This window comes from Pyrus communis, chromosome 5, assembly GCF_041283825.1.
Source record: "Pyrus communis isolate YQ-2024b chromosome 5, ASM4128382v1, whole genome shotgun sequence".
Lineage (NCBI taxonomy): Eukaryota > Viridiplantae > Streptophyta > Magnoliopsida > Rosales > Rosaceae > Pyrus > Pyrus communis.
The window spans coordinates 33,797,064-33,808,548 of record NC_142569.1 but is presented as its reverse complement, the minus strand read 5'-3'; the positions used below and the strand labels follow the sequence as shown (position 1 = coordinate 33,808,548).

The window sequence follows — 11,485 nt, the reverse complement described above, 5'->3', positions numbered from 1 at the left end:
AACCAGTTCAAGGAGTTCATGCGTGTTTGATTCTCTATTACGATGCATAGACACGAACACGAATACCAAGATACGACATGGGCATACGTCAAATTTTTAAAAATAAGAATACAATACGTCAGGGATACGGTAATTAAAAAAAAAATTATATATATATATAATATGTAAAATGCAATAATATTATAATAATACAAAAAGTTAAAAACAGAAAAACAACATTCTTCGGCCTGATTTGGTACTAATATGATTCTAGAAAAAGCTGGCATCAAAAAAAGTTGAGAGTTGTTTTTGTGTTTGGTAAACATTTAGCTTCAGCTTTTTTTCACAGTTTTGGATGAAAAAAAAGCTAAAAACAAGAAGTTGCAAAACCCAGCTTTCAAAAACCGGCTTTTTTTCACATCTGTTTTACATAAAAGTTTACCAAACACTATAATACTATTTTTTTTTCTTTTCAAAAGCACTTTTACAAAAAAGTTTACCAAACACTTTGCTACTTTATTTCACAGCTGCTTATTCTCACAGGATAGTAGAAGCAGTTTTTTTTTTCAAAACACAGCAATACCAAACCAGCCTTTCATCAAATTCGAATGGACTATGGGGTAGCGGTATGGGTATTATAATATATTATTGTGGGTAGTGGTATGGATATAATAATATTAGTTTCAACTTTTAGAAAAGCAAAAAGCTTTATAATTAGATTAAGCTTTTAGTTTCAGTTTCAGACATGGGTTTTGTGATGTGCTCGGGGAATCAGAGATGGGTTTAACAGTTTTACTATTAACAAAGTGAAAATGAAAGCTCACCACTCACTAGGAGTTGTGGACAAAGACGAAGGAGACGACGGAGCAGTTGTAGACAAAGAAGATCGAGACGACGGTGCAGTTGCAGATGGAGCAGTTGTAGACGGAAAAAATTTAATTACTTTAGTTTTGGATTTAAATTTGGACCGTTAGATTTTTTTTTTTATCGTTGGATTTCATTCAATTAGATCTTAACCGTTGAATTCAATGAATTTATAAATATAAAACTAAAAAAAATATACATATATGATGAGACAACTCAACTAACCTATGGGGAATTCTAGGCTAAATTTGGCCCAGAAATAAGTTTTGAGTTTTAACTTATATTTGCCGCAAGAGTTGTAGCAAGTTGGGATAAATTTGAAACTTAAAATTTAAAATTTTACTCTAAGAATTGTAGTAGGTCTGAAAAATCATAGCTGCGAGCTGGTTATTAGTAAGGCACTCCTGACAAAATCTCCCACTGGGATCAAAGATAAGTAGTGTCACTTGGTCTTGGCTGCATTTTCCTGCAACACCACTTACGAGTTCCATCACACTCATCAAACGGGTAGTATATTTGTCGCCCCGGAGGGTGAAGATTAATCCCGAACTCACAAATACAAGCGACTGAATTCCATGGGAGAAAATCCTTGCAAACATAACATCTTGGGTGGCAGGATGTGTGGTAAGGCCGGCCATTATTCCCACAGAACTCAAGATAAAAATTGGAAAAATGCAATTTATTTATTGCAAGTTGAATATATCTCCCCTCAAAAGCTTGAAATACTTTTGTTTATTGCAAGTTGTACTACAAAATAAGGCCCCCAAATTTCAGCATCAACCACTTGCCCTTCACCCAAGTTGACCGAACCCAACCAATCACAATTATTTTCTTGTAGTACTCCTCCAGCACCTATATTTCCAGAACTGTTGAGCCGAGAGCCATCAACATTAAGCTTAACCTTCCCTTCAAGAGTCGTGCCCCAATCTAGAGACAGCTGCACTGTAGGACCACTAATGCATACAGTATAAGAGGCTTCAACCCACTCGTTCACAGCCTTAACAATAATATTTTTTGGAGATGCGGCATAACAAAGTTATCTTAAAAAAATTCTTTATTCCTCCATTTCCATATATACCAGCATGTGAAAATAAATATACTACCCCAACCAATTTGTTTACACCATACTGCCTTCGATTTCAAATTAGCTAGTAGGCAGGCTTCAACATCAAGGTTATAGGACAACCATACATGTCGAGGCATTCCCATTAATTCCCAAATACTCCTTGCTCTTGAGTAGTCCTAAGTATATGAAGAATAGTCTCTGAAGGCCAAGAGCATAAAGTACAAGAGGAATCGAGAGTCGAGTTTCTCTTGGCATTTCGCTCATTTGTTAAGAGCCTATGGTAATTAACCAAGAAAGATCTTAATTTTTGGATGGCACTTCAATTTCCATATAAAAATACCATGGAGAATCAGGTCATTCATCTCCATAGAAAAGGAGCTCATAAGCTGTTTTGACATTGAATTGACCATTCGAACTTTGTCTCCATATTTGCTTATCCATCCCAACACACAAAGCACCAACAGGGTGACTAGCTATTATTTGGACCAACTCTTAGGGAAGATCATTCCTTAATTTGTTTAGATCCCACCAACCATCTTTAATGTAAGCAGCAACACAAAGATCGTGGACATATCACTAACACAACTTTATGTTCTAGTCCAATGACATGATTTAAGTTGAAACTTGATCTATTCTGAAGTGGTAATAGGATGCATAAACAATAAAAATGCCGATAAGGAAAATTGATTTATGTCACATCCCGGCCCGGGCAGCATCACTTCCCGGGCCCGCTCCACCACCATAGCACGATATTGTCCGCTTTGGGCCCCGACCACGCCCTCATGGTTTTGTTTCTCGGAACTCACGAGCAACTTCCCAGTGGATCACCCATCATGGGATTGCTCTAGCCCCCTTCTCGCTTAACTTCGGAGTTCCTACGGAACACGAAGTCAGTGAGCTCCTAAAAGGCCTCGTGCTAGGTAGGGATGGGAATATACATTTAAGGATCACTCCCCTGAGCGATGTGGGATGTCACAATCCACCCCCCTTAGGGGCCCGACGTCCTCGTCAGCACACACGCAACCAGGGTTAGGCTTTGATACCAAATTGTCACATCCCGGCCCGGGCGGCACCACTTCCCGGGCCCGCTCCACCACCATAGCACGATATTGTCCGCTTTGGGCCCCGACCACGCCCTCACGGTTTTGTTTCTCGGAACTCACGAGCAACTTCCCAGTGGGTCACACGAAGTCAATGAGCTCCCAAAAGGCCTCGTGCTAGGTAGGGATGGGAATATACATTTAAGGATCACTTCCTTGGGCGATGTGGGATGTCACAATTTACTCCAAAGGTGTTACATGTTTTGGTTATGGTATATTTTTCTTTTTTTCTTTTTATATTTCTCTTCATGAGATACGTTGATGCACATATTTTGGACTCATAAAGGTTAATCAATGTTAAGCTACACATGGTGAGTTTCATGCTTGTATGTCTCTTCACTTTAGGATCAGTCAATTTAATAAATTTAATTATAGTAAAATCCTGAAGTAATTGGGACTCACTCTTGTTTTGGACTTCTAATCTATGGTGTTTAAAATTTTAAGCAATTTTCATGCATAATTTTGGTGAAACAATAAATTAATGAGTGCTTTGCCCATGTGGGAGAATAAGTATAGGAAATTTTTGAGCTTCACGCTCATTATCTTCTTCAACATATATTGAGTTCTAAAAGATTGTGGGAGTTGTTCTTTGTGTTGTCATAATTGAGTTGAAAGCGAACTGAAGTTTTTTGTGAATTTTCCTCCGAACAGTCTGGTTTAATGTATATCCCACGTTTCCCGTTCTCTCTGCAATCAAATTATCCCAACCTTCTCCTCTTGCTTCACATCATATGGTGCTAAATTGGCAGCATAGCGATGAGGGCATTTTTAGGCTTCAATTCTGTATCTGCAAGTAACGATATGTATTGGGATAAATATAATGGTCCTCCTCTATGAAAAGAATATGACCATTGTGATCCTTGGTCTCCTTCATCCATCCCACACTGTTCATTATCCACCACCAATGATGTTTTAATGACACAATCTTAAGAGACCGGTGGTTTCCATACTGATGAGGAGTCCCCTTGCACTGTTTCATTTTTGCATCATCCCGTTCCTTACAGTCTGTAGGCGAAACCCCTTGCACTGTTTCACTTGGCAAAATCTGATGAAGGCATATGTATTAAATTTTCCTTCTATAATGAATACATGTTTAATATTTTGCTCTTGCATACGGTTTCATTGGATGGTTACATGTTAGCCTTTTTAAAGAGTTTGAAGGTAACGAGAACTAATGTTTAGTATCGATCCGGTCATGATCTAATTGATTCATACCATTTGACATCTTTGTTATCGTTTTGTGTATCTATCGTGCATGCTTAAATGAATGTTAAAGAAAGATTGTGCATGAAGGATTGTAATACTTTTGTAAATTCTCTTTCATAATTATGCATGAGTGTTTGATTCTTGAAAGTTGGCTGCCTTTGCTTTTTTTTTTTTTTTTTTGGAAAGCTTTCAAGAGGACAAAGTTCATGGAAACCAGTACAAGAGCTGGGAATTAACACCAGCAGTGAGACCAAACCAAATTAAAAGGCTGGAAAAAAGAAACCAGTACAAAAACCACTAGTTACTGCCTTCAGATAGCAAGACATCAAGAATAATGTCCGGTGGCTCCTCAAACCAAGCACGATCACATGAGGATGAGAGAGCATAGCGTGCAAGACGGTGAGCAGCCTCGTTTGGTTGCCAACAAGCATGGGCAATATAAGCTCCAATGATCTCGGTCAACATAGCTTTCGAATCTTCGACGATATGCCCAATAAAAGACATGTCAAGGAAGATCAAATTTAATGCTGATTTGATCTGGAGTGAATCAGACTTAAGGATAAAATTTTGTAAACCCCTAAGCATAGCCAACTGCCACCAGCTAAGAGCTCGAGCAACAACTAAATCAGGTCCCTCACACTTAATCATTCCAGAGCATCTCATTTTGGGCCCCCCATAATGCTCACCAGACCATAAGACAAAGCTCAAACTGAGATAGGCCCAGATGTGATGCAAGGAAGAGAGCCCAATCCTTCATAAAGTTTCCAGTGTTTCCAGTTGGAGGTTTCCCAATGCATGTAGACAGCCAAGCACAAGAAGCATAGTAACAATCCCTCATTAAATGAAGAGTGGATTCCACCATACCTTTGCACAGCACACAATGTGAGTCAATAGCGACATGACGCTTAATAAGGTTCAGACGGTTGGGGATAATGTCATGGCAGATTTTCCATACTCCAGCCTTAACCTTGAAGAGGGGGGGGACTTTTGCTGCCCAAATCTTCTTCCATAACCCAGCATATGAATTGGTCCCAGTAGATGGTCCAATAAGCGATGGATCCCTTAGAATTCCACATGCCACATGATATACACTTTTCACCGTGAATCGACCTCTTTGTCATAGTGCCAGATGAGCTTATCAGTTGGACGCTGCAAGCTCAGTGGCATGGATACAATGGCATTAAACTCAACATCAGTAAAGAGGGATCTGATTAAAAACACCTTCCATTGATGTGATTCAGGACAAATAAACTGATTGACAAAGACTAGCCCGTAGTGAGAAGGTTTGGGTGAGAAAACCCTGAACCGCGAAGGGTACGGTATCCAATGGTTATCCCAAATTTTGGCAAAATCACCCATTCCAATCTGCCAACGAGAGCCCATCTCAATCACCGTTCTCGCGGCACAGATACTTCTCCAACAGGGCAAAGCGTTGGATTTCACCTTTGCCTCAAAGAAGGATACAGTGGGGAAATACTTAGCCTTCAAAGTTTGGGCCGCTAGCGATGACAAATCATTAACGAGTCCCCAGCCCTGCTTTGCTAGGAGACCCAAATTAAAAGCGTACATATTCCTGAAACCCAAGCCACCCTTATTTTTTGGTAAACATAATTTTTCCCACAACATACAGTGAATCTTTCTGGAATCATTAGCTCCAATTCCACCAGAAGTTGGCTACCATCTTACTTAGGTCATCACAGAAGTACTTAGGTAGGAGGAAACATTGCATGGCATATATGGGTATAGCCTACCCCACTACCTTAATTAAGATCTCATTGCCTGCTGCACTCAACATACGCCTCTTCCAGCCCTGGAGGCGTTTCCAAAGCCTCTCCTATATATGGTTGAAACAAGCTTTCTTATTTCAGCCCACCAAAGTAGGTAATCCTAGATATTTTTCATGCCGGTCCACCCGTACCACACCCAGAAGACTGCTTGGTGTATCCTGCTCCGGTCGTTTCACATTTCTACTTAAACAAACTGAGGATTTCTGAAGGTTTATAAGTTGAATTGCAACAGAAATAAAGTGTTCTAGTGGGTAGAAGAAATTCTTGAGTTGGAACAATGTCTTCGACAAGTATCAAACTAGTTCCTTTTATGTATGCTTGTGATTAGGGTTTTCTGTTAGACTAGATTTCACTACAACACTGTAGGCTTTTTTATTCCTAACCTGATGCACCTGGTCTTGTTAATAAAACTTGTGTGACTGTTTAAATAATGTGGTTCTTTGCAGAATGGGGAAGAAATGTCAACGCGGCTTTCGATTGTTTTGTTTTACGAAGGAAGATTTAACTACCTACGTTGGTTCCCTAGCGTTGCCGAAAAAGCAATGAAGTTCCAACTAATTTTAGTGAGGAATTTAACAGCGTGAATGTAGCTTCCACTTCCTCCACATTAATTTGAAGATTTCTCCAATCAACTCGGTGTGGTGTTCGTGCCATGCTCAGCGGCCCAACTATACATCCTACCAAAAGTGACACCTCTACATGAAAGATTGTACATGTACCAAAGCGACACAAGCCATCAAGTAACACAACCAACTAAACTTCGAGAGTATAACTTACATGAACAAGATCACAAATATAATAGTGTAGTCTAAGTCACACCACAAGATTAAAAGTATGGCCCAAGAATAGGGGTGGGCATCAAACTGACTGATCTAAACCGGTCAGCTTGGTTTGGTTATGACCAAGAAAAACGTCAAGCAATTTAAATATCGACTGAACCAATTTATTTTTGGTTTGGTTTGGTTTTAATACTTTTGAAATCGATCTAAACCAAACCGAACCGATCATGTATATTTTAATTATTATTTATTTATTTTGCACATGTCAACTTATTATAGGTGATTTAGAGGTCTTATCATACATTTATGTGAGGTTGTAATTAATAAATCATTTGTTAGCATGAGATTTTATTTAATTGAAACTTAATTTATTTGACTCGATGTACTTTATCCGAAAAACTTAATCTTTCAATCGAATCGGAATGCATGAGATGTATGGATGTTTAGAAGGTTAAAACTCTTGAAAATGTTGTACATTTTTTATTTATGTGTTGAACAGTCTTAAACTGACCAAATTAAACCGATTAACAATGGTTTGGTTTGGTTTGGTTTCAATTGTGGTATTAGTCAAAACGAACCAAATCCAACCATTGAATGCTAGCTAGTTGGTCCTGTTGTATTTTATGTGCCAAACTGAATCAAACCGATCATCGTCCACCCTTATCTAAGAAGACGAAAAATGAACATATTGGTCCATAACAAATTTTGAAAGAAATTTGCATAATCAAGTTAACATAATGTGCTCTAGTTTTCCGTACTCAAGTTTGAATCTCCTCCCAATAGTTTAAGATGATTTAGTATAATTTATTGTATGGTTTCTGAAAAATCTAGAAAGAAAATCAGATAACGTAATTTGGGTTTAGTCTAAAATACAAGTGAGTTGTAATTCTCATTTCCACATTCACGAATTAGGATACAGGTATTTACCGACTGGGAAACTTGAAAAAATAGCCCAAATTTGGATCATGTATAGAATTTTAACCAAATAATTATTCATAATTCTAACCAAAATATGACATGTAAATACACTACAATACCCTTTATTAACCAATACAATTACAATGCCCTTGTATTAGCCCTCTTATCGGAGAATTCCTTTCAATTTTTTTTCTTTAAGCACTAACGCCCACCCAGCTTACACAACCACCACAACAATTTGTAAAACTTGTAATCCACCCTTTCTGAGCTAATTGGAATAAAATGGTGAAGTCCCACAAAACTAATGAGACTTGTCTCAAAATTTGTAAAACTTGTAATCCACCCTTTCCTCGCATGCGCTGAGACAAGCCTCAAGCCGGATAAATGACACATGGTGTTGCATTATTTATTATTACATAGTTACTTCATGACAGGACACACGACTCCGACTACCTGCAGTAGCACTTTATCCAGCACCCACGGCTCAATCCAATGTCAATTCATTCCCATGCACTACCTCCTTAGAAGCTCCTTTGAAGTCGAGATGTTCCGTACTCCAGACTCCAGTGCTCACCAGATAGATCTTTCCCTTTTGACAAAAAAAAAAAAAAAAAAAAAGAAAACCAGAAGAAACCTATCAAATGAAAAATCCATATAACTCTTCGAGATTTTCTTTCTATGTGAAACCTCATAATTAAACCGGCTTTTCTCCTTCCTTATTGATTTGGATGGTGATAGTGGTTTAATTGGTTACAGATGGTGGTGGGGTGGCTTCGATTGGGTTTAATTGATTGGTGAGTGGGATGACAGTGGTGGTGGTGGTGGCCGCGATGTACTTGATGGTTGAGGTTCTGACGGTGGTCGTGGCATTCTAGGTGATTCTTCATCGACAGAAGTTGCTAGCTTTAAAAATTTTTAGTTAAGGGTGTTTAAGTACTTTTATGTCAAAATATGGTTAGAATTATCTAAAACATAATAATTGGCTAAAATTCTAGAGAACTTTATCGAAAAGTTTTTGGTATTTTTCATTTTAACGAAAAAATATATTTTTACACTAAAAAAATCAATTATAATACTATTTATTTTACATTTTATTTTATTTTTATTGTTAATACTCAAAATTTTCACACATTTTTTATTAGTTTTCCTAAAATTCGGTGGTTCTAATTTTGGTTAGCTTTCCAAATATCCCTGCCGACTTAACTTGTTCATCCAAACCGACTACCCACTCTGTCATTTTCCATGGCGCTCACTCCTCTTGCTAGTCGGTGTAGATAATAAAAGCTCACCTCCGCCTCAACTGAGCAAGCCAGCCATGGAGGGCAGACTCTCAGCCTCTCTGGGCCTCCCCGCACCCAATCAAAACCACCACCTTGAGTCTTCCAATGACTTCCAAAACCTCTTCACCCATTTCATCACTCCAAATTCCCAAACTACCCTCACCCTCAGCCCTACCCAAAACCACATCCCTTTCTTTGCCTCCACCTCCTCCACCCCCAATTGGGCCTCCATTACCCGACCCAGTAACCGCCCCAAGACACAAGTCCTGCTCAAGAACCTCACGGTCTTCGAGCGTGCCCTCATCGGCGCAGGCGGCGGTGGTATCGCCGGGGCCTTCACCTACTTCTGCCTCCACCCTCTGGACACCATCAAAACCAAGCTCCAGACCAAAGGCGCCTCAGATATTTACGCAAACACCTTCGATGCAGTCCTCAAGACATTCCAGACCAAGGGCATTTCCGGGTTTTACAGCGGCATCTCCGCCGTCATCGTCGGCTCCAGCGCCTCCTCCGCTGTCTACTTTGGCACCTGCGAACTGGGTAAGTCGGTTCTCTCCAAATTACCCAACTACCCTCCCGTCCTCATCCCTCCCACGGCCGGAGCCATGGGCAACATAGTGTCCTCCGCGATAATGGTGCCCAAGGAGCTCATCACGCAGCGGATGCAGGCCGGGGCCAAGGGGAGGTCGTGGCAGGTGCTGCTGAAGATCCTAGAAAACGACGGCGTTCTGGGTCTGTACGCAGGGTACTCTGCGACATTGCTGAGGAACTTGCCTGCGGGTGTGTTGAGCTATTCTTCGTTCGAGTACCTGAAATCGGCGGTTCTGAGCAAGACGAAGCAGGCCAATTTGGAGCCGATACAGAGCGTGGTGTGCGGGGCGTTGGCCGGTGCAATTTCGGCCTCCATTACGACGCCGCTGGATGTGGTGAAGACGAGGCTGATGACGGGTGCTGCGCAGGGTGGAGTTTCGGGGACGGTGAAGCAGATTATAATGGAGGAAGGGTGGGTGGGGTTCACTAGAGGAGTGGGGCCTAGAGTTCTTCACAGTGCTTGCTTTTCGGCCTTGGGTTACTTTGCTTTCGAGACTGCCAGGCTTGCCATTCTGAATCAGTATATTAGGAGGAAGGAGTTGCAGCAAATACAAGAGTCGGGTGTCGATGGTGGTGTTGCTTCCACCTGATGATTTCATGTATCCATTTGGTGAAATCTTCTCCTCTTTATCCTTTTTTTTTTTGTTTCAATTTTTGTTTCGTTTTAACATTAGATTCTTAATGCAAACTTTCGTGTTCCTTTGTTCAATTGGGATACGATATCAGTAATCATATATATGTTTCCTTCCTTGCCAAAATAAGGAAGGTTTTGGTTGGTGTAGAATAAGTTTATTGAGTAGACAGCAACATATTGAATTGAAGGCAATATAAAAGACAATGTGTAACAATGTATTATGAAATCTTGGTGATGATATGAATGTCAGATCTTCATCCTACCACATAAAAGACAATGTGCACAGGCTCCTCTGTACAATCCCACCATGTATGTACAGAAGACGGGGTCTGGGATCGAGAATGTTAGATCCTCTGCCAGGAGGAATTTCCAAAAGCCTGGCATTCACACTTTTCATTATCTAAGCTGATTAGCCATCCAAACAAGTTACTAGTACTTAATAATTATAAAAACAAAACCATCCAGGTAACATAGCTTAAGAACTTTTAAAAAATCAAGTGCCCCCATCTGGAAACCAAAATTAAATTTTCATTTTTTGTAAAGCAAAAGTCACAGGAAAGGCGCTTGTTGAGAGCGTCTTCAGAGCTAAAGCAGAGAGGGTAGATGCGGTTCCTGCTCCAACACTCTTTCTCATGAAAGTCAAAGAGCATCACCCCTTCCTCTGTTCTTCTTAGGTTTCCCCTGCATCTGATCCCTCTCCCTCTCTCCATTGTTTCTGTTCCAAAAAACTCCGTCAGGGTATGATTCTTTTCGTTTTAGTGTCATTTATCATCTTTTTGTGTATTAATTGACTGTCTTGAGCAGATTGCATATCATGTAATGTTCCAGACTAGCTTAGTGGTAAAGGAAATAGGTGATACAATGCCCTTTCTTTTCCTTTCTTATTTATTTATTTATTTTGGTCTTGAAGCTTTTGTTCTATGAACCAGTTTAGAAATGATTCGATGGTAATGATCAGTCTTTGAAGCGGATTGCTCAGGATCACTTTGCAATGGGGTTGAGCAGAGCTTCCGCACCTACTTCCTGTGATCATCCATGGAAATACGACATGTTCTTGAGCTTTAGGGGTGAAGATACCCGCAAGAATTTTACAGATCATTTATATGACAAATTAAAACTTTCGGAGACAACCTAGAGCTTGAAAGAGGTAAAAATTTCTCCAGATCTCTTTCGCGCAATAGAAGAATCAAGGTTGGCCATCATTGTTCTCTAAGCAAATTATGCTTCATCCGCCTGGTGCTTGGATGAACTTTAAAAAATTGTTGAATGCATGGAAGCTAG

General features: G+C 39.9%; 1 protein-coding gene across 1 annotated transcript; it reads left to right on the top strand.

The window, feature by feature from the left end:
- The first annotated feature begins 8,879 nt into the window (after positions 1-8,879).
- LOC148697198 (protein MITOFERRINLIKE 1, chloroplastic-like) lies at positions 8,880-10,279 on the top strand. Its single transcript, XM_088695057.1, has one exon. It carries the CDS (start codon positions 9,015-9,017, stop codon positions 10,158-10,160), a length of 1,146 nt encoding a protein of 381 aa, XP_088551183.1. The 5' UTR covers positions 8,880-9,014; the 3' UTR covers positions 10,161-10,279.
- The last annotated feature ends 1,206 nt before the right edge of the window (positions 10,280-11,485 follow it).